This window comes from Thamnophis elegans, chromosome 10 (assembly GCF_009769535.1).
Source record: "Thamnophis elegans isolate rThaEle1 chromosome 10, rThaEle1.pri, whole genome shotgun sequence".
NCBI classification, from domain to species: Eukaryota; Metazoa; Chordata; class Lepidosauria; order Squamata; family Colubridae; genus Thamnophis; species Thamnophis elegans.
Window position 1 is genome coordinate 44686019 of NC_045550.1, and position 20593 is coordinate 44706611.

General features: G+C 36.4%; 1 protein-coding gene across 1 annotated transcript in view; it reads right to left on the reverse strand.

Moving 5' to 3' along the window:
• Positions 1-2190: 2190 nt before the first annotated feature.
• The window catches only part of IGSF10 (immunoglobulin superfamily member 10), a 28744-nt gene continuing 10341 nt past the window's right edge, over positions 2191-20593 (reverse strand). The window contains exons 4-6 of the mRNA XM_032225916.1: positions 15622-19980; positions 11777-12680; positions 2191-7790 (exon numbers count right to left, since the gene is read on the reverse strand). Of these exons, the coding sequence (XP_032081807.1) occupies positions 5864-7790; positions 11777-12680; positions 15622-19980 (7190 nt within the window). The 3' untranslated portion in view covers positions 2191-5863. The remainder of the gene's footprint in view (positions 7791-11776; positions 12681-15621; positions 19981-20593) is intronic.

A 20593-nucleotide genomic window follows, 5' to 3' on the forward strand; every position in this document is an offset into this window, starting at 1 on the left:
TGAAATGAAACCATGCCTATTTTCCTTATTATAGACTTTGTTTTCTTAAAAATAATTAACAGTTGTAAATATATTTTAAAAATATTTGGTATTGCAACAAATTGCTGATTTTATATTCTTTGATGTCACTGTGCAATTATAACAAATGCAGAATAATATTTATTACTATTAGTCACTGGTTAAATATATAATGTGCAAAAGATGGCACATCCCAGCACTATAGGTGGGTGGTAGGTGTTTCAGTTTTCCTACATTTCATGTTTCATTTGGTGACAGTCCATCAAATCTGGAGATCAACAAATAGTCCTGAGATTTTATCATTGGATGGAGTCTGGCTTATCGTTAGGTGAAATTGATAAAAATATATTTCTGAAATGATAATATTCAAAAATATGCCTAACTGGCATAGAAAACCCAGTGAAAATCCAAATCAGAAACTACTATATGCTTTTTAGATATGGAATTTGAAATATAAAACTAAGAATTGGCTGGAGGTTTTAAAAAAAAGGCCTATTTTTTCTAGATTCTTTTTCCTGTAATAGTTATTCTGGAAGCTCTTAGACTGAATGATGATGAAAATCTTCTTTTTGTTGCCAGTGCCTGATAAGAATCTGGCAAATTTACAGAAATGTTGATTACTTTATTTTTATAATAGATGAAGCCAAATATGGCTGCTTGAGTCTTTATAAAGTTTCAGTTAGAATATGAGTCAACTATTCCCACTCTGAACAAACTCCAGATGTGTATGCATGCTTCCAAAATTATCAGCAGTAGCCATGCAGGCAAGCAATTTGGGCAGACCATGTCCATGCATCTGGAAAGCACTTAGGCTGCAAAAGATTGAAGTTATATTTCTGAAAAGGGAATTGGCATGGAGAATGCCTGACAGGGGCATAGACAAATTAAGATTGTGTAAATTGTGCATCATACATCAAAACAGAATATTATGTTTGGGTTTTAAGGTATGGTTATAACAATGCACTTATATTCACAAACAGGTGGACTAAATCTTGGTTTACAGGACATTTGTTCAAAATGTAGCATTTTAAATCACCACATTCCAGGTCAATTATGCCAGGGAAAATGTCAGCTTGAGATTCTTATTCATACCAGGAAATCATTTTTAACAGTAAATTTCTTAAGAGAACCTTGAAATATTGATTTTCTCCTGGTGTTACATATAACAAAATTAATGAAGTTGTCAAGTAAATGGTTGAATTTAGCCATATATAAATATTTGTTGATTCTCATCTTTTTTCTTACCTGGGCATGAAAAGTAGGCAACTCCAGTCCTTCAGCAGCTAACATATTGAGGAGAAAAATAAGTTGGATTTCTAGAGCAACAACTATAGATTTAGGAAAATTAGGATACACAGACATACATACACACAAAGTCACACACACAATCATACACACGCACCTAACTCTTGTGTAAAGTAAACTCAGCAAAAATGAATTATATCCTCCAAAGTTGAAAAAAATTAAGATGTGTAGTCTACATATTAATGATAGCAAGAATCTTGGTTCAATATTGAAGCTCATGATTGGGCAACGAAGTTATCTTATCCTCTTTCCAAACAATAGGTTTAAATGTACAAAATGTAAACTTAAACTATAGCAGGCATGAAATCCTCTTACCTAGAGCGCACATGCATAGAACGTTTGCAAATGCGTAGAGCTTTCGTGATGACGTCTGGGCAGGTGGGTAGAGCCTCCTGCCACCGCCACTACTGGTTCGCCTGAACTGGTTCATTACTGGTTCACCCCTGAACTATAGCCACTGTTTATAAAATCATAACATTGGAGAGACCATTGAATTCAATCTCCTGCTCAGGTTTTTCCTACAAATGATAGCCTATCATCTGCTTGTAGTCTTTTAGCGGACCCAGCATAAGTAAACCTACAAACAGTGATCACTATTTGTTAATTGCTTCCACTGCTGAATTACGTGATTAAGAAGATTTTTCTAAGATACAACTGCAAACTTCTTGTAATTTCAATTTTTCTTACTCTTCAATATATCACACTGTTTTCATTGTTTGAAATATTATCAGTTTTCTTCTCTGAAAGCTAAACATGCCAGTTACGTTATTCTCTCCTAATGGGATTTAATTCCTAGTTTTCTATGTCCTGCTGTCATTTTTAAAACTGGAAATTCAGTTTCTCTGAATTATTCTTATTCTTATGGTTTCCAGAGCCATACTCTAGGAATAATTCAGTTCCATCAATAGGATCTGATTAAGTTATTTATCTAAAAAAAATGCAAGCCTGACAAAATTTGTTCCTGCTAAGTAAATTGTCAGATTGGCTGTGTAAAGAATGAAGATGTGCTAGAAACAACGATTTCTTAAAATAAATCAGGTGTCTTTCAGGGTCATCAGGAGAATGGCAGGTGACCATGAATTTAGAAAGAGAAGAGGGAAAAAAGCCATTAAATATAAATCCTGGAGCATATGCCTATAAATGAGTTTGATTTTTGTGTATTGCATTGGACAATCTCTGCTTATATGATTTCCATTCTTATGTGCAATAAGGAAAGTAAGTTTGTTGATTCATGTCTTACAAAACTTCTACCAAATAAGACAATTCCTGAATAATGGGTTATCTGAGATTTATAGCCATGTCTGCATGAAGCTTGTAGCAACTATTCTTTTTCATTCCTTCCTTCCCATGCACTAGCAACTTTAGAAGTTGAATCCATGCATACTACTCAGATTTAGCAGAGCTCTTCTTTCTGAACAAAGCTGAAATGTTGCATTCAAGATGTCTATCTATATTTTGGAGATTCTGGTCATTTTGTATATGGATGCCTAAAAAGACTACCCTCTCTTTCAAAGCATTGACAAAGAGTTGTGTTTGTTAGGATGGCAGTGAGGATCATTTGTAGACAGATCCTTACTATGCTGTAGACCTAGCTGCTTGTAAATTGAGGAATTCTAGGTATTAGGGGCTGATACTGAAAGAACCACAAGTGAAGTGGAGTCCAAACAGTAATTCATGTTAGTCTGCCCACTGAGATTGACCGTGAAGTACAATTACAAGTCTAAATTCTGGCATCATAGCAACTATCCTGAAACATCTAGCATTCACAGATAGGATCTCTTTAGTTTGTCTATGTAGACTACTGGCCAGTACGGAAAATGAGGATTCATTACACAATCACTGGACAACTGCTACTCACCATCAGTACTCCAATTTTATCCATGTTCCCTGTTACATTTTCCCAATAGGCTTGTATTCAGACTCACAATCCAAACCTTCACTGACACAAGGATGTCGTCCCCTTTGATTCCGGGGATTTAACAATTTCTGCCTGTAGAACCCAACTCCCACTACTGATTGTCCCGTAACAGGTATAATTTCATATTTTGATCATTCAGTAACAGGTATACTTTCACATTTTTCAGTGTGAATATGTAAAATTCATACTATCGTGAGGTATTTAGAAAAGAAGGGGCATAGCCCCTGCCCACCCTTAATTCTTTATATAATCTGATTCCCATGAAATACCATCACACAATGCAGACTTATCCTTTCTGATGGATTAAAACTATCAAGTGCAGAGTCATCCTATCCGATCACTGCAAGAACACATTTTTAACATCTAAAAGTATAATCTATGATTGTTGGCTCTAACCAAAAGGGATCTTACTCTTTTCTATTTATTTCTGAAATCTTGGAACACTGCCGAGGACATGTGCTTTTTATTAGATTATATTTACGTGGTCATATAATCTGATTAATATGAAAGAGGATCAGGAATATTTAAGGACCTTTGATTCTTGTTACAGGAAGTTTGAATATACAGTAATAACGTCTTTCAGCTTCCAACCTAGTTGATTTATATTACATTTTTCATTCAGTGTACATACTCATGTACTGTACTTGTAGCAATGTAGATACTCATGAGCCATTACTCAAAAAATTCAGTGAGGTAGGTAATCATTAGTCATCCTAATGACTTTGACAATTTTTAAAAGATTATAATATTTGTCATGATTTTAACTTACATTGTAATATAGTTTGATATATTGCTGTTTTACCAATCCCACTCTCCGCACTGATCAAGTTCTTCAACATCTTTACAATAGTTTATGCTAAGTTGTAGCATTCATTTACCTGCATTAGATATTATACATATTTCCTTAAAATATTTCAGATAAATCAAGCTAAGTAAAATTAATTTTTGTGTGCATTCCTGCTTCCCAATCAAAGATCCAGACTGCTTTATAGAATCTGTCAATTTTTAGTATGGATTTATTGTTAATTTTGATCTTATCAGGAAAGGGGATTTCTTTTAAGTAGCCAACAAGCTATAGGCATTCATTTCTCAATCCATCCACCATCATTCACATCCCACTGAAATATTCTATTGTGATGGCTGATATTTCTAAATTTTATTTTGGGAGTTATAATTTTGTAATCCACTCGAGTTTGATAACAATCCCCTCCCATACACATTCCTTTCTAGACATCTTTGTCCATTTTAAAAGGATCTACTGTGTTTTTAACATGGCATTTTTAGCCATCAAAGATGTTCTTCAGCATTAGCATCGTCTTCTAAGAGGTGCAGAATACCCATATTAAAGAATTTGTAAGACTCGCATAGCACCAGGTCAGATGGTCAGTGGCGGCTTTTCTTTCATTTTCACTTTCATAATTATTACATTTCCACATTGGTTTACTTTGCTGTTTTCCATTTGTTGGTCATTGGAATTATTTGCAATTGTTCTTTTAGTATACTTCCTCTTTAAAGAAATTCTTACTATTTTTAAGCTCTCTTTCTTATCACTTTCTCCCTAACACAAAACCATTTTTATAATTGCTAACTTTATTAAAATCTGACTTTTTAAAAGTTGAATATACATATTTATTGTATTCAGATTTAGTTTCCTTTCGAATCAGTTATCTCCAATATTACATGGTAACTTTTTTCTGATGTCCTTGCTACTTCCACTTCCTCAGCTAAGTTTTTCCTATTAGTAATTATGTTCTTGCATATTTTAAAAATTTGCCCTGAGAAGACAGCTTAAGAACAATATGCATGTGTTTAGTACATAATACGTATAGTACTAGGACAATATTTTTGGACATACCATTTCTGTTATTTTAAGGGCACTCTGGATCATATTAATTTCATGTGACCATAAAAAGAAACATGATTTCTTGCCTTTCAATAAAGCATACTGGTAATAAATAGTATGCTTTAAAACCTATGATATATAAAAATATTTCCTCACATACAATAATTGGCAATATAATTAATATTTACATTTTCATTTCTTCACATGCAGTTTTGATAGCATTCATTGTAAAAAAATAATGCAAGCTTAATTTTTTTTAAAAAGCATTGAAATAAGTATTTCATATTTGTTCTTCCACTGCCCCCACAAAAGGACTTCTGCATGAAAGAATATTGTAGTATTACAAACAAATCCATATTCTTTGTTGTAAAATATTTGAAACTATCAAGAATTAGAAAATGGTCATTCACATCAATAATAAATGAAACCAGCAATCATGTTTTTCAAAAGCTTTACACTGTTTATACTATCAAGTGGGAAATAAAAACTAGCATTTAAAAATCCATTATTGTGCTAAATATTTTGTATTGCAAGTATCTTTAGAGAATATGTTGTCATTTTTACTGTTATTTTTGTTGGAAACTTAAGTGCCTTAAGTTTTTAAGGTTACTTTTTAATATTGTCTTAAAATCAACACTAGGTCATAATGCAAAACCTTCCCAAACCTAAATGTCTTTTAGCTTGACAACTGTAAAGTTAGAATTGTAATAATAGCACCAAAATTGAAATGCCTTTTGACTGGTTTTGATTAAACATCTTTGAAAGCCAAATGGTCCATTTTAGATTTTATTCCCATTTGAAATAACTTGAAGATATGTCACTGTGAAATCCCTGCCAAACTGATTCTTAGCCACACATTTATATATGCCTGAATTTGATGAATTTGGATTGTGAATTATTAATGTTCCTTGTGGGTGAATAGTCTCACTTCCAGATAGTTGACCTTTGATGCCTGTGAAAAATAATGAATGGTTAGGCAGCTCCCATGTAATTTCTGGATCTGGTATCCCGAATGCCATACAATGAAGCTGAATCGCCAATCCAGCCACAGTATGAATATTCCTTGGGGGTCGTTTTGTAATCCTTGGTGAATGTCCCACAATCGTTACAAAAACAACTACCTTTGAATCACCAATATAGTTCTGAGCTTTGCACATATAACTTCCTCTATCATGAATATTGATTTCTCTAATAAGTAAGGTACCATTCTCCAGTAATGAATACTTCCCATTAATTTGAGGCTGGTTTAAGACAAAGCCACTGGGGACCGTCCATATAATGTTTGGCTTGGGACTTCCAGTAGCGAGACAGTGAAGTGATAAAGATTCCCCATTCATACTTTTTATTTCCCCTCCAGAATGGAAAAAAATTGTGGGTGTTTCACCAGTTTCCAATATGATCAACTTTTCAATGTAGCCTACTTGATTTTTAGCTGTACATCTGTATTTTCCTGCATCTGCTTTAGAAAGTCTATTGATGACAAGGGTGCCGTTGCTTCCCAAATAAAACCGGAGTGTTCTAGTACCAACGTAGAACCATGTACCATTTGGTAATATCCAAATTATCTCAGGACGTGGGTTTCCATCAACAGAACAATTCAAAAATACGGCTTTTCCAGGTTTTGCTATAACTTTCTCATTAAATGGGTTCCTGAAAATTGGGCGCCTTAGAATCTCAAGGACTTCCAAATGGACTACCAGCATGCTTTCTCCCCCATCATTACGTGCTACGCAAATAAACTCCGCCGTATCTGAAGCTCTTACATTGCGAATTTCAAGAGTCCCGTTCCTATGTATGGTTATCCTACTTCCATAGTATGGGGCTGTTAGGAAAATATTATCAGGCATTATCCACATAATCTGGGGCACAGGATCTCCTTCAGCATTGCAAGCTATTTGCTTTTTTGAGTGTTTTATAGCTGTTGCTTTAATGACAGTCTTGTTAGAATACAAACCATTGATCAGAGGTGGTTTAGAGATTACATCTAGTTTATAAACCTTGGCATCATCTCCACCAGAATTGCGTGCTACACACATGTATTCTCCAGCATCTAAAAGCCTTACTTTAATGATTGACAAAGATCCATTAATATGGAGACTATATCTCTGAGTAGAAGCTAAAATCATTTTGTTAGAAGGCAACAGCCAAAATATTTTAGGCTTAGGTTCCCCTATAGCATCACAGTCAAAGAATGCATCATCTCCTGCTTTTATCTTTGCATAGGCCTTTAAATTCTGCTTGATACGAGGTGCAGCTGCAACCACTTTTATCTGCACTTTCATCTCATCTTTTCCCAGTGTATTTTGAGCATGGCAAGTGTAATCCCCCTCTTCCAGCATTCCAACCTTATTGAAATACAATGTCCCATTGTTAAACAGAGTATACTTCTTCAGCGTATGTCCACTATCATCGGCTTGCATTGCGTTATTGATTGTTGTGCCATCTGGCAGACTCCAAGATATTTCTGGCTCAGGAGATCCTGAAGCTTTACAATCCACTTTGAAGTCTTTTCCATAAGGTACCAGTTTCTTAAAATACTGCTTGTGATCAATTTTTGCAGGCTTCATTGTCACGCTGACTTTCAAAAGGGTGAAATCATCGCCCATTCTGTTTCGTGCTACACAAATATAATCACCTGCATCCTTTTCTGTGATTGACTCAACAGCTAAGGATCCATTAGGATACACGTGGATTTGGCTTCCCATTCTGGAAAAAAAGGGGAATAAACCAATCATTTATTTTCAGGTGTATGTCAAAGGTGTTGATTCTCATAGTAACTGAATAATTCTTAAAAAGCTATTCAAGAATTATAGGCTTGGAAGGAACCCAACTCAAAGTCCCTTATTGGTAAAGGAATTCAAATTAAAGTATTCCTGACAGGCAGCCTAAATACTTCACCTAAGCTTACCCACTGTGAGAAAAAAATTAATTAGCTGTCAGAGTCAGTGCTGATGAAATATAACTTATATTAGTGGGGTCCTAAAAGTGAAAGCAGTAGATTTGTATTTAATACAATGGCTGCTAAAAGAATTTTTGCAATTTACCTAAAGATATTTGTTTGTTTAGTTCTATGACTGCCCATCTTAGTCAAGTATATAACAATTGAAAATATAAAAAATAATAAAACAGTAAAATACAATGGTTTGGGTTCTTGTTGAACAGTAAGCAGTACTGTAAGTAAGAAGAGAGTCCGTTTGGTCTAGTGGTTAAGGCACCAGGCTAGAAAAGGGGAGACCACAAACTCTAATCCTGCATTAGCCATGGAAGGCAGCTAGATGATCTTGAGCCAGGGGCACTCTCTCAGCCCAACTCACCTCACAGGGTTGTTTTGGGGAAAATACGATGAGGAAATAATATTGGCTTCCTGGAGTTACTTATAAAAATAATAATACAGCATAAAAAAATTCTTTAAAAAAAGAAACAAATGAAATTGCCCTCAGAACTAGAGGAAATACTATTATTAAGTGGGCTATAAGGCAGGGTGTAGGGACGCGGTTAAGTGGCTAAGATACTGAGCTTGTTAATCAGAAAGATCGGTAGTTCAGTGGTTTGAATCCCTGGCGCCGCGTAACAGAGTGAGTTCCCATTACTTGTCCCAGCTTCTGCCAACCTAGCAGTTTGAAAGCAAGTAAAAATGCAAGTAGAAAAATAGTGGAAGGTAACAGTGTTCCGTGCACCTTCGGTGTTTAGTCATGCCGGCCACATGACCATGGAGACTTCTTTGGACACCGCTGGCTTTTTGGCTTTGAAAAGGAAATCAGCACTGCCCCCTGGAGTTGGGAACAACTAGCACATATATGCGAGGGGAACCTTTACCTATAAGGTAGGCTGCACAAAGAACATCTGACATATACATAGATAGAATTTCATGTAATAGGCAAGTTTGCTCTATAAATCAGGTGTGATACTTTCTCTCCAAAATTACAAAAGGTAAGTCAAAAAGGAGGCTAAAGAAAAAGCTGTGCCATGTGTCACATGTGTCAGAGTCCCTCAACCTTTCTGCTTTTTTTTCTGATTAAAGTTTTTTATTTTTCCATTTTCATAAGATATAATACTATTACATAACCAACATCATATTGTATTGTTAAATGTTTACATCAATTCATCTTACCAACAACTCCCAAAAACCAATTATTGGCTCTTCTGCTCTCCAGACACCATATTTGTACTTTATCCATCACTTTCTTCTCCCTCTCTCCTCCCCCTCCCTACCTCCTTTCTTCCCTCTGTCCTTTTCTTCTCAACTTACCCTTCTTCTCTCCTTCTCCTCCCTCCTCTTAACATTCTTTATTTCTCTCTCTCCCTCTTTCCCCCTTTGCCCTCTCCCTCTCTTCTTCCTTACCTTTCTGGTCTACTTCCCACTCTTCATCTCATTTACTTGGTGTATTTCTGCTTCTGAGCAAGCTCCCTTTTATGTTGATGGTATTTATAATTCTTTTTCAATATACATATTTATTTTTTCTTCTCTTTTTAGTAAAAAAAGTGATATAACATAAAAGTATACATATATAGTCATTGTGCTTTTAACACACACACACACAAACACAAACACAAACACACACACACACACACACACACAAACACACACACACACCTAATTTTGGTAGAGCTGTAGACCTGGTTACAATTCCCAGCTATTCTCATCATTATCTTTATGTAGTTATACATCCTTACATGCCCCAATTTGTGACTCTGTCTTTTTATCACAATATTTTCCCATTTCTGCTTTTGTGGACCAGCAGGGGGGAGGGGGAGAGAGCGTCCAGCAAGCAGGTGCATGCTGCTCTGTTTGTGCGAATGGAGTGCACGTACATACACTTTCCTGCTGCTTATATATGGGGTTGTGTCCATGCAAATGCACACTTGCCTACCCACTCCTTCTGAAGTTTGAATCTGAATGGCTTATGGCCCAGTAGTGGGCTGTGGCCTGGGGGTTGGGGACCCCTGTTCTATGTAATACCTGCTTGGTACTAAAAAAATGTCTACCTTCAGTTATATTTTCTCAAAGATTAAACAACATACTCAGTTCCCTCAATCCCTCTTTACAAGGATTAGTTTCTAATCCCCTAATCTTCCTTTCTGATGTTCACACTTAGATGCAACACTGAAGTAAACTTAGTGAAATTGTTACTTCATGTGATTGTGAACGTAGACTTTGAGAACATTGCATTTACCTAGTACCACACATTGCTTTTTGCTACATGGAGCAGACAAACTTTCTGATAGGACCATTTTAATGTGGAAGGCCCAAACTACCAGCGCTTTACATGTCAAAGAATTTTCTCTAGCATTAACATTTTATTATGCATTAATATTTTTGCTGTGTAAGTTCATTGCTTGAATTTTCACCAACAATGTGTTACTTTAATCTGTTAAGAAAATTATCCTAATGAATATAATATGTCATATGGTCTGCTCATCCCACTTGCCAACAGTGAGATATTCCAAAGGAAAATGTGTTTGTATTTGTGTTTGTTTTGGAAGGGAATTGCTGGGGGCTTGTAACATTTTGTAATAGTTTAGAGAGATTTCCAAATAGAAATCATCCATCCCCAAACACTGCTTTTCTCAGGACCTCTGCCACCAGTCATAAAAGTACTTCCATTGTTTATGATTTAAAGGTGGATTACTCCTTTATCTGATTGCAGGAGTGAATAAAAGTGAACTAACATCTTGCAATTATCTCATTTCCTCCTCTTTATGCATCCAAATCAGTGGTGTGTTTCAAAATTTTTTGGAACCTATTCTGTGGGTGTGTCCTCCTTTGTGGGAGTGGCTTGCCAGCCATGTGACCTGGTGGGACTGGCTTGCCGGCCATGTGTTCTCTCTCTCTCTCTCCCTCCTTTTGTCTCTCTGTCCCTTTTTTCTTTTTTTCTTTCATATTTTCTCACTCTTTTTCTTTCTTTTTTCTTTATTTATTTCTTCCTTTCTTTCTCTCTCTCTCTCTGTGTCAGTCTGTCTGTCTCAGTGGGGGGGGCAGTGGTGGGTTTCAAAAAAAATTGGAACCTCTTATGTAGGTGTGGCCTGCTTTCCGGATCCACTGGTGGAACCTCTTCTAACAGGTTCGGTAGATTTGACGAACCGGTTCTACCGAATAGGTGCAAACTGGTAGGAACCCACCTCTGATCCAAATATATGCTTGTGAATTTAATATTAACAAAATATATAACTCTACCTAACTCTTTATCTTTGTCCATCAATTGTATTATTCCTATTTCATGTTATTTCTAATAATTTGCTCCTGGTGTGATTATGGACAATAAGTAGTTATTTGGAATATTTGGTTATTTATATATTCATATAGCAGGGCTGTTCTCAGGAACTTACATGCTCAGTCTTAAATTACAGCTAGGTCCAAAGCCAACAAGTAAGCATTTGGCTAATTATTTTATTATTTTATAATTATAATTATTTCATTATTTTAAATTAGTTTCTTCTGTTATTCTCTATCCATCATTCTTTTATTTACATCCATTCTCTTTTAACTAATTCTAGCATTTCAGTTCCCCTTTTATTCTTCTATCCTATTCCACTTACACACTAAACCCCTCTACAGCTTTTCCAGTCACTAATTTTCCCCATCTCCTTGCCATCTAAGCAGCTCAAGCAACAGCCATAAAAACCTTCATGTCAGAAAAAATCAGTCAAGGCCAGCTGGAAACTGTTTTAAATTAATTTCCAAAAAAACTTACCTGTGCCATTGGTCAACCACAGCTTTGGAAGGCAATCTCCATATTATCCTGGGTTTTGGCTCCCCTATAGCTGAGCAATTCAGAAGTAACCTATTCCCAAAATTCAGCTGAGTCCATCTTTGGGATGTAGCTGCAATTCGGGGTATTATATCTTGGTGTTCCACTTGAAGTAGTACTACTCTCCTTTCTGAACCTGTGGAGCTTGTCGCTATACATTCATATTTACCGCTGTCAGAAGGAACTATATTCCTGATAAGAAGTGTTCCATTAGGGAACAAAAAACCCTTATCATTTAGATAAGGGTGCAGTGGTTTTACCTCTGTTCCATCAGGGAAAACCCAGTGAACAGTTGGATGAGGGTCTCCTTTGACAGTGCAAGGAAACTTCAAACTTCTCCCCATGGTCTCTAGTATAAGTTGCTTCTTATCTTCCAGTATAATGGGTGGTGCAGCAATGACTTGCAACCTTATTGCCATAGTATCTGAGCCAAATGGATTATCTGCTCTGCAGGTATATATCCCTCGGTCATAAACATTGACTTTCTTGATCAGTAAAGTGCCATCTGAGTGTAGAGAAACAGCCTCATTTTCCACTGAAAATTCAGAGATTTGAGTTTTGTTTGCAAGGATCCAAGTTATAGAAGGAATGGGACGGCCTTCAGAGGCACACTTCATAACTGCTGGCTTGCCAGAGTGAACAGTAATGATCTTGGAACTTTTCCCTAGAATTCTTGGTGGATAGGTAACCACAGACAAAGTGACCAGAAGCTTATCTGAACCTTGTTGATTGGCAGCCACGCACAAGTACTGTCCACGATCCTGGATGTTTGTATTCTGAATGGAGAGTGTACCATTGGGAAGAATCTTAAATCTGTTACCATATTTGTTTTTTGATGGATCAGCTCCTGTTTAACCAAAAAGAAACTAATGTTAGATTTATTAAAATGTTGCCCATTGCATGGCTTGTTAGAGTATTAATTTGCAAACAAGAAAATAAGATTCTGAATTTCTTCATAAAATTCCCTTTGGATTATTTTGTCAATTTAGCTTTTTTTCCCTTAGAACAACTATAGGCAGCAAATTAAATATCTCAATTAATTTCATATACATATACTGATTATTAGGTTTAGCTATGCTTCTTATACCCATTAATTAGGCATGTATTTACTTTACATTCAGAGTACATATGCATATACATCTATACATCTATACATCTATACACACACACACACACACACACACACACACACACACACACACACACACACATATATATATATATATATATATATATATATATATATATATATATATGTTATATTTATGCTGATAAATAAATAAAGGGAGACTAGTATAGATCTATTTCAAGCTATTTAGCTCTCATCAGCTAGCCATACCCAAGTTTTTGGGAATCAAACCTGTGCTCTATTGCCTCCCAGGCAGGGAGTTAACCATTTGAGCTACAGAGACCGACTCCTTTATCAGCCAGCCAGGGTGGGAGGTATATACTTAAAGTCACAACCCCTGGTATGCCCAAGTATGGGAGGAAGGTCACAAAAAAGACAAAAAAGGCAACAGTAAAAAATATTGGGTTTCTGTCTGGATGGACTCTTGTGACGAGCCTAATGACAGAGAGTGGAAGTGTGACCTTCCTCCCATACTTGGGCATACCAGGGGTTGTGACTTTAAGTATATATATATATATAATTTTGGAAATGTTTTTTTGTTTTAGTCTAGCATCACATAACTGCATTCATATATTAATCCAAGAATCTTGATCTAACCAGTATCAACAATAATGTGATGTTTACTTTCTCTTGTTAATACAATGGATAAAAAGAAATACTTGCAACAGCTTCACATAGAGCCAAGGTGGCGCAGTGGTTAAATGCAGCACTGCAGGCTACTGCTAGATCAGCAGGTCAGCGGTTCAAATCTCACCGGCTCAGGGTTGACTCAGCCTTCCATCCTTCCGAGGTGGGTAAAATGAGGACCCAGATTGTTGGGGGCAATATGCTGACTCTCTGTAAACCGCTTAGAGAGGCCTGAAAGGCCTATGAAGCGGTATATAAGTCTACTGCTAAGTCTACTGCTATAAACATCCAATAATGGTTTATTGTAAAACAGCAAAATTTAGCTTTAAGATTATTTATGGTTATGATTTATTTGAATTATTTGATTATTATTCCAGGCTTTTGATATAATGTGATGCTATCCCTCCTTAGATTATTTACCCATTTTGATCAAGAAATGGAAAAACAATGAACTGTGTATACTAACATAAGGACTGTTTACATTAAGGTTTATAGGACAAGATTCCTGGCTTAAAGTGCTTTCTTTTATAGTTTATTTGGAAAAATTCTTATTGGCTCCATATCTACATTATTTATACAGGCATGTTTTCATCTAGTTCAGGAAAAAGCAGAAATATTTCCTCATGGGATGAATTATATTATTCTGAACCAGAGAAAACATATTACAGTTTAATGCTTTTTATGCAAAGCTGGTGCTTTAGGTTTTTGCACAATATGCCAGTGGAGTGTGATAATTAAGGCACTGGCAAGAAAGCGGGAGACTGAGTTTCCCCTGTTAGGTGCAAAACCAGCAGCATGGTCTTAGGCCAGTCATCTCTTTCAGCTGAAGGATGCAATGGCGAGCCACTTCCAATAAAGTTTGCCAAGAAAACTTCAGGGACTCACTGGACAGTTGCCAGAGTCAACCCTACCTTAAAACTACACCTTACTGCACTAAGAGCAGGGATGGGATTCTACTGGTTTGGAACAGTTCGAGCGAACCGGTAGCTCTGAATTTCAGCTGGGCCCACCCGCCTGCTCCTGTGCTATACTCACCTATATTCCCTTTTCTGAAGCCCACCTCTGACTGGCCCTGCTATTTTCTGCCTCCGAGTCCCAGCTGATTGGGAGGAAATGGGGATTTTGCAATCCAAAGTGAATTGCCACACCTCAACTGTTTTCCTCCCTAGCAGTAATGTGGAAGGTGATTTTTCTGTAAACTGTGCATGAGGGCGCAGCGCACTTCTGGCATGTCAGGCACATGTGAGAGCAAAGCAAACCAGTTGTTAAACCAGTATGATCCACCCCTGACTAAGTGTATACATTATATACTATCCTCTTAAAATACTCTGGTTTAAGTAAGATCCTGGTTAAAAATGTTTTTAAGTATAGCTGTTCAACCTAATAGTGCAGAATTCCCTCAGAATCATTCTGAACATTCTGAGTATGGCTCTGGAGCAACAATACAGTGTCACACCATTATTTTCCATGCTTAGAGAAAATTTAGCTAAAATCTGGATTGTTATTATTGTTTGTTTTCTTTATATACATTTATTTTTCTGGCACATGTAATTCTTTTCCATTTTATGAAAGTTAGATTTGAGACATTGTTAGAGTATTAAGTCATTGTTAGAGTATTAATCTAACACTGTATCACATTGTGGTTATTCTTTCATCATTTAATTCTAGGACTGTGAACATGCATAAGAAATTAATTTTGCATGCTTCACTTAAGTCACAACTTCAGAGGCGGTATTCAGCAGGTTCTGGAGAACTGGTAGCAGAAATTTTGAGTAGTTCAGAGAACCGGTAAATACCACCTCTGACTTTCCCTGTCCCCATCTGCTTCCCAGCTGATCAGGAGGGAATGGGGATTTTGCAGTAACCTTCCTCTGGAGTGAGGAGGGAATGGAGATTTTAAAGTATCCTTCCCCTGCCATGCCCACCAAGCCATGCCCATAGAACCTGTAGTAAAAAATGTTGAATCCCACCACTGTACATCTTGTTTATGAGAAAAGAGAACACATGTACAATATTAATTTGAAAAGCTTACCTGCTGGTAACTTGGTCCAATGGATGGTTGGTTGAGGATTACCACTGGCTTCACATGGAATGAAAGCATCTGAATTAGCCAGGACGGTAAACACTGCAAATTTTCCTCCACTTATTCTGGGTTTTGCCAATCTGGTTTGATAGAATGAATTTAAACCTTCTGGATTGGTGGTGGAGGCTACATGGCCTGTTCTTTCAGACCAGTTTCTGATGTAATTGTTTTTTTCTGTCTTCCACAAAGGAGTATACAGGGTGGAGCTTTGAGGTGATTTTAATACAGTGAATGTGTTAATTATGAGTGGTTTTCCAATATCTCTGATTTTAGAAAATGGAAACTGCCGTGAAATTTTACCCCATCTGGGAGACAAAGTAGTTTGTGTAGCTTGGATAAGTCTTGCTTGGGATAGTAATGGACTAGTGGTCATGTAAATTGCATTAGTAGGAATGTGTGGATTTATCTCATTTTTTACATGAAGAGCTGTTTTTGTTATTTGTGTTTTTGGAGCTGCAGTTTGTCCCACATATGGGTAAGCTTCCTTATTCACTTGTCTAATAGTTTGTGCTACTTTAGTAAACTTTGGTCCAGTTGTTACCAAGGATATGTATGATAATGCTGTGCTTATCTTTGTTGTATCCCATGACATTTCAATCTGTGGACCTGTAGATGAAAGTTTTTCAGTTGACAGTTCCATTGGTGGCTTAATGGTATAAGCATTGTCAAGGGATTCCTGAGTGATATTTAAGAATGTATTGTCTTTTTTTATATCTGCTGTGCTAAGAATTGCTGGTTGTGGTGTAACTGCATCTATATCCATAGTGGTGAATTTTGGAAACAATTCAGTCAGTATGCGACTAGGAGGTTCAGTTACATTTTTTATTGTTTTCATAATAGGAGAAGGAATAATTTTTTTAAAGGGTATTACAAATTCTTTGATCGAAATGTTTCTATGGAAAGGCATTGACTTTTGCAGAGGTCTTCTCCTCCTTTGACCCTTCTTTCTATGTCTTCGAAATGTTTTGAGTTTGAAAATCTTGTTTGCAGAAGTGGTAGCAGGATTATGAATCAGTTGGATAGTTGTAGTATCAGTTTCTTTATTAAGATCAGTTGTAACATTGTACATAAGCCCTGGGGATGGTGATTCTGTAGTACTGAGTGATACTATTGGATTGTCTTTTAGTAATGATATATTCTCACTGATATGTGTGATATGATATGAGTCTATGGGAACATCGGTTTGATTGTCACTTTTGGAAACATCAGTTTCATATATTGGTGAATTTTTGAATGTTGGGCCTGAGGTGTGAAAATCTGTAACAGGTATTTCAGATGTGGGTTTTGTTTGTATTATCAATTGCTTCTGCAGTAGCTCTTTTTGGACATAGCTGGTAACAAAAGCATTAGGTGATGGTATTTCTCCATTTGAAACACTGGAAGAGACATCATGGGTACTAAAAGAGGGAATAGTGGATTTGATTATGAAAGGTAATATATTAGCTCCAGTAAATGTACTTTTTCTATTAAACTTAGATTTATGGATATCAGTTGTGAATTGGATGTTATCTGATGGATCTATATCAGGGATTGCTTGATGTATATCTGATTTTACTTTTCTTTGTGGAGCAATCTGGGTGCTTTTAGAGAAGAAGGGGAGAGTTGTAGAAGCTTCATACACTTCATCTGTATCTATCTTGTTACTTGAGGATATCACAGTGTGACTTGAAATTGTTGATTTTGGATGCTGAGGTTTGATCGATGCATACATAAATGTTTGTGGGCTAAATGATTCAACAGATATATTAGAAGGAGTTGGTATGCTTATTTCTGCAGGGAGAGTAAGACTTGAGCTTTCTGGAACAAACCCTGATCTAGGAAAAGCAAATCTATGCCCTGCATTACTGGGAATACGGTCAGGTCTAATAATTCGTCTTCTTCCAAAGGTTTTTCTTCGTCTGCTGTACCATCTGGGGAATGGACTATGAGTTGCAGAATCCTTAGCTACCTCAATCTGTTGCTGGGTAAGAATAGTTGAGCCTGGAGATACCTGAAATGTAATTTTTTTTCTACTGTAAATATAGCCATGTTGCGATGCATCATTAGACAGACTGATTGCTGTTGAGGGCACTTGATGGTTTGATTTTTTTGACACTTCCTTAGCATTTTCTGCCAATAAATCAGGTTTTTCAACAATTCTGTGTGAAATTATAAATTGGCTATTATTAGTAATAGCCACTGTTGGTGTTACTGTTGGCTTGCTTTTAAAATAGACATTAGCTTCTTCAGATGTTACCAATGTCTGAAAAGAATTTGAAGTGTTTCCTGCACTGTTGGGTTCTTTAAACAATGAGGGCATTGTTACTTCCATCAGGGTTGGTGGCGTAGGCAGTGTTTGATATCTTTCAAGGCTTATTCCTTTTATTTCAGGTTTTGGCTTATTTAGCCAATTCTGGTTCGTAGGTGTCTCAGACTGCATAACCACAGAACTGGTTGCTGAAGGTTCTGATTCTGTAACTGTGGCATGTGTTGCAAAGGAGCTGTAATTATCTGATATACTTCCAAATTTTGCTGTCACTACATTTCCTGATGCTTCTCTCAAGGTGTATTTTGAAGGTCTTCTAGTTGCTAAAAATATAAGTTCTTCCTCGGCTAATATATCATCTCCAGATATCTCTTCTTCATTTCCTGAGCTCTTTGAAGACAGAAATATCTTTTCGGTTGGTTTTACTGTTATATTTTCTTGTCTTCTTAACAATGTGATATTCCTTGTTTTTTCTAAAAATGTCGCCCAATGCAATGGATTGATTCTCTTGGTAGAGAGACCAAATCTCTTTTGTCCTCTAAACCTTCTGCTTATCTTGCCTCTATTGATCCTGTATACTTCTTTGTAGTTGTTTTTGGTTTTATTTTGTATGTAATAATTTGTAAATGAATTTTGCGTGGATGTTTGGCTAGTTACCTCAGCAGGAACCGAAGGAAATTTTTTAATTTGACCATTAAAGTCATGTTCTTGGTTGCCAGACCCTTCTGTTGCTTCACTACTTAGTTGAGTATCTTTTTTTATGAGGTGTTGTGACTTGCTCAAATTACTTTTAACAAGTAATTGGTAAACCAAATAATCTACACCATATTTATTGGCCATTATACACATGAAGTGGCCATTGTCTTGTCCTGTTATTGGTTGTATTTTTAATGTGCCATTGTCAAACAGAAGTTTATTTTTAAAAGAACTATGAAGAATCATGTTTCCTGGTATGACCCAATTAATAGAGGCACTTGGGCCATCTGTAGAAAGGCAGGGAAGATCAATACTTTCACCTAAAAACACTGAAAGCTGTTGTCCATTTAAAAGTTTGTGCTTAAGACTTGGATCTATCACTGTAATTCTAAAAGTTAAGACATCAGCATCTTCATAGTTGGTTCCTATACAGTGATAAAGTCCAGTGTCAAAATGATCTGCTGAATGTAGTGAGAGCTTACCAGATTTTTCTATTACTATTCTTCCATCTTCACTTACATATGGAGCCTTAACCTTGGTCCCATCAGGTAATAGCCACTCAGTTACAGGGGCAGGGTCTCCAATTGCTTGGCAATCCAATTCTACAGAACTATTGACTAAAACCGAATATTCAGTTTTGGAATTCTTGTCTCGTAAGATCATGGCCCACGTTTGTTTGGTGGGCTTTGGGACATCATCAGGAAGAATGATTTGAGCATCAATTGAATATTGGATATGCAGCATATTGAGTGTAGTTGTGGTCCTGTCCAATTGCATTGACACTTGACTCTGCATCAACCAAGGAGGCTCAGCTGTCAGTTCAGCTTCTATGTCGGTGAAAAGGTCTTCATTTTTAGAATCTATTTGTTTGTACTTGTAACGAATATAAGGCATTTCTGTTAATAAGTGTTCCTGTCTCAATTTTAGTGGAGAATCACTATAAAGAGCAAGAATACTCCACAGTTGATGAATACGATTGTGGTCAATGCTACACTTAAGAAAAGTTGACAATGATATTTCAAGTAGCGTGTTATTATCTGTTTTTGTAAATATAACTGGAGACATTTTTGAAGGTTTCTGTACATTACAAACTATGTTTGCTTGATTTCCTGATTGGTCTATTAAGTTTAATGACACAGATCCTATAGGGGCCATAAAATCTTTGGGAGACACTGAAGTGAATTCTCCATCATCTACCATAGTTTCAGTTTTCAATTTTAAATCTGTGTCTATACTTGGTTTACTACAATTAAATGAAGGTAGTGGAATTTCAGTTAAGTGTTTTTCTTTAGAATTCCTGGGGTTGGTGCACAATGGACATTGCAGTGCATCTGTAGCCTCTTTGCCTTTTTTGCATTTTACAACATCTGGAAAGAAAGAGATCAGAAAAAGTAAATTGATGTTCTATTGTAGAACAAATCAGTTGAAAGATATTTCTGGTACCAGTAAGGCAAGCATTTAGTAGCCAATACAAAACATAATTGGAAGGAGCAAAGTAGGCCCTTAAATCCAAACTTCTTATGAGAAATTAAAACTGCAAGTTGTGTGATAACATTTTTTGTTCTCAAATTGTTTCTTTTAAACACATTTCTATTTGCCACTTCAGCCTCCCCAAACTGATTGACAAACTTTGTCCCTGCCCCTTTTGTTGTCACCACATTCTCCAATGTTTTCTGTCATCACCATCACCACCATCTCTGGAAAGTTAAGAGACTGAATTGCGACTCAAACATTGCCCTGTTCTGCTTTACATGCAAACCATAGCTCAGTCAAGTGCATTTTCTCCTTTCCCCCCTGAGTGAAGAACCGTCTACGTGGCTCAGATAAATATCATTATAGTATTTTAAATTCAGTTTCATCTCATGTTGATTTATAGGGTAATAGATTTCTCACTTGGTTTTGTGTTAACTAATAAACATTTGTCTACTTCATTACTCAAGTCATTAATAAAAATATTGAAGGAAATGCGGTGACATCCCA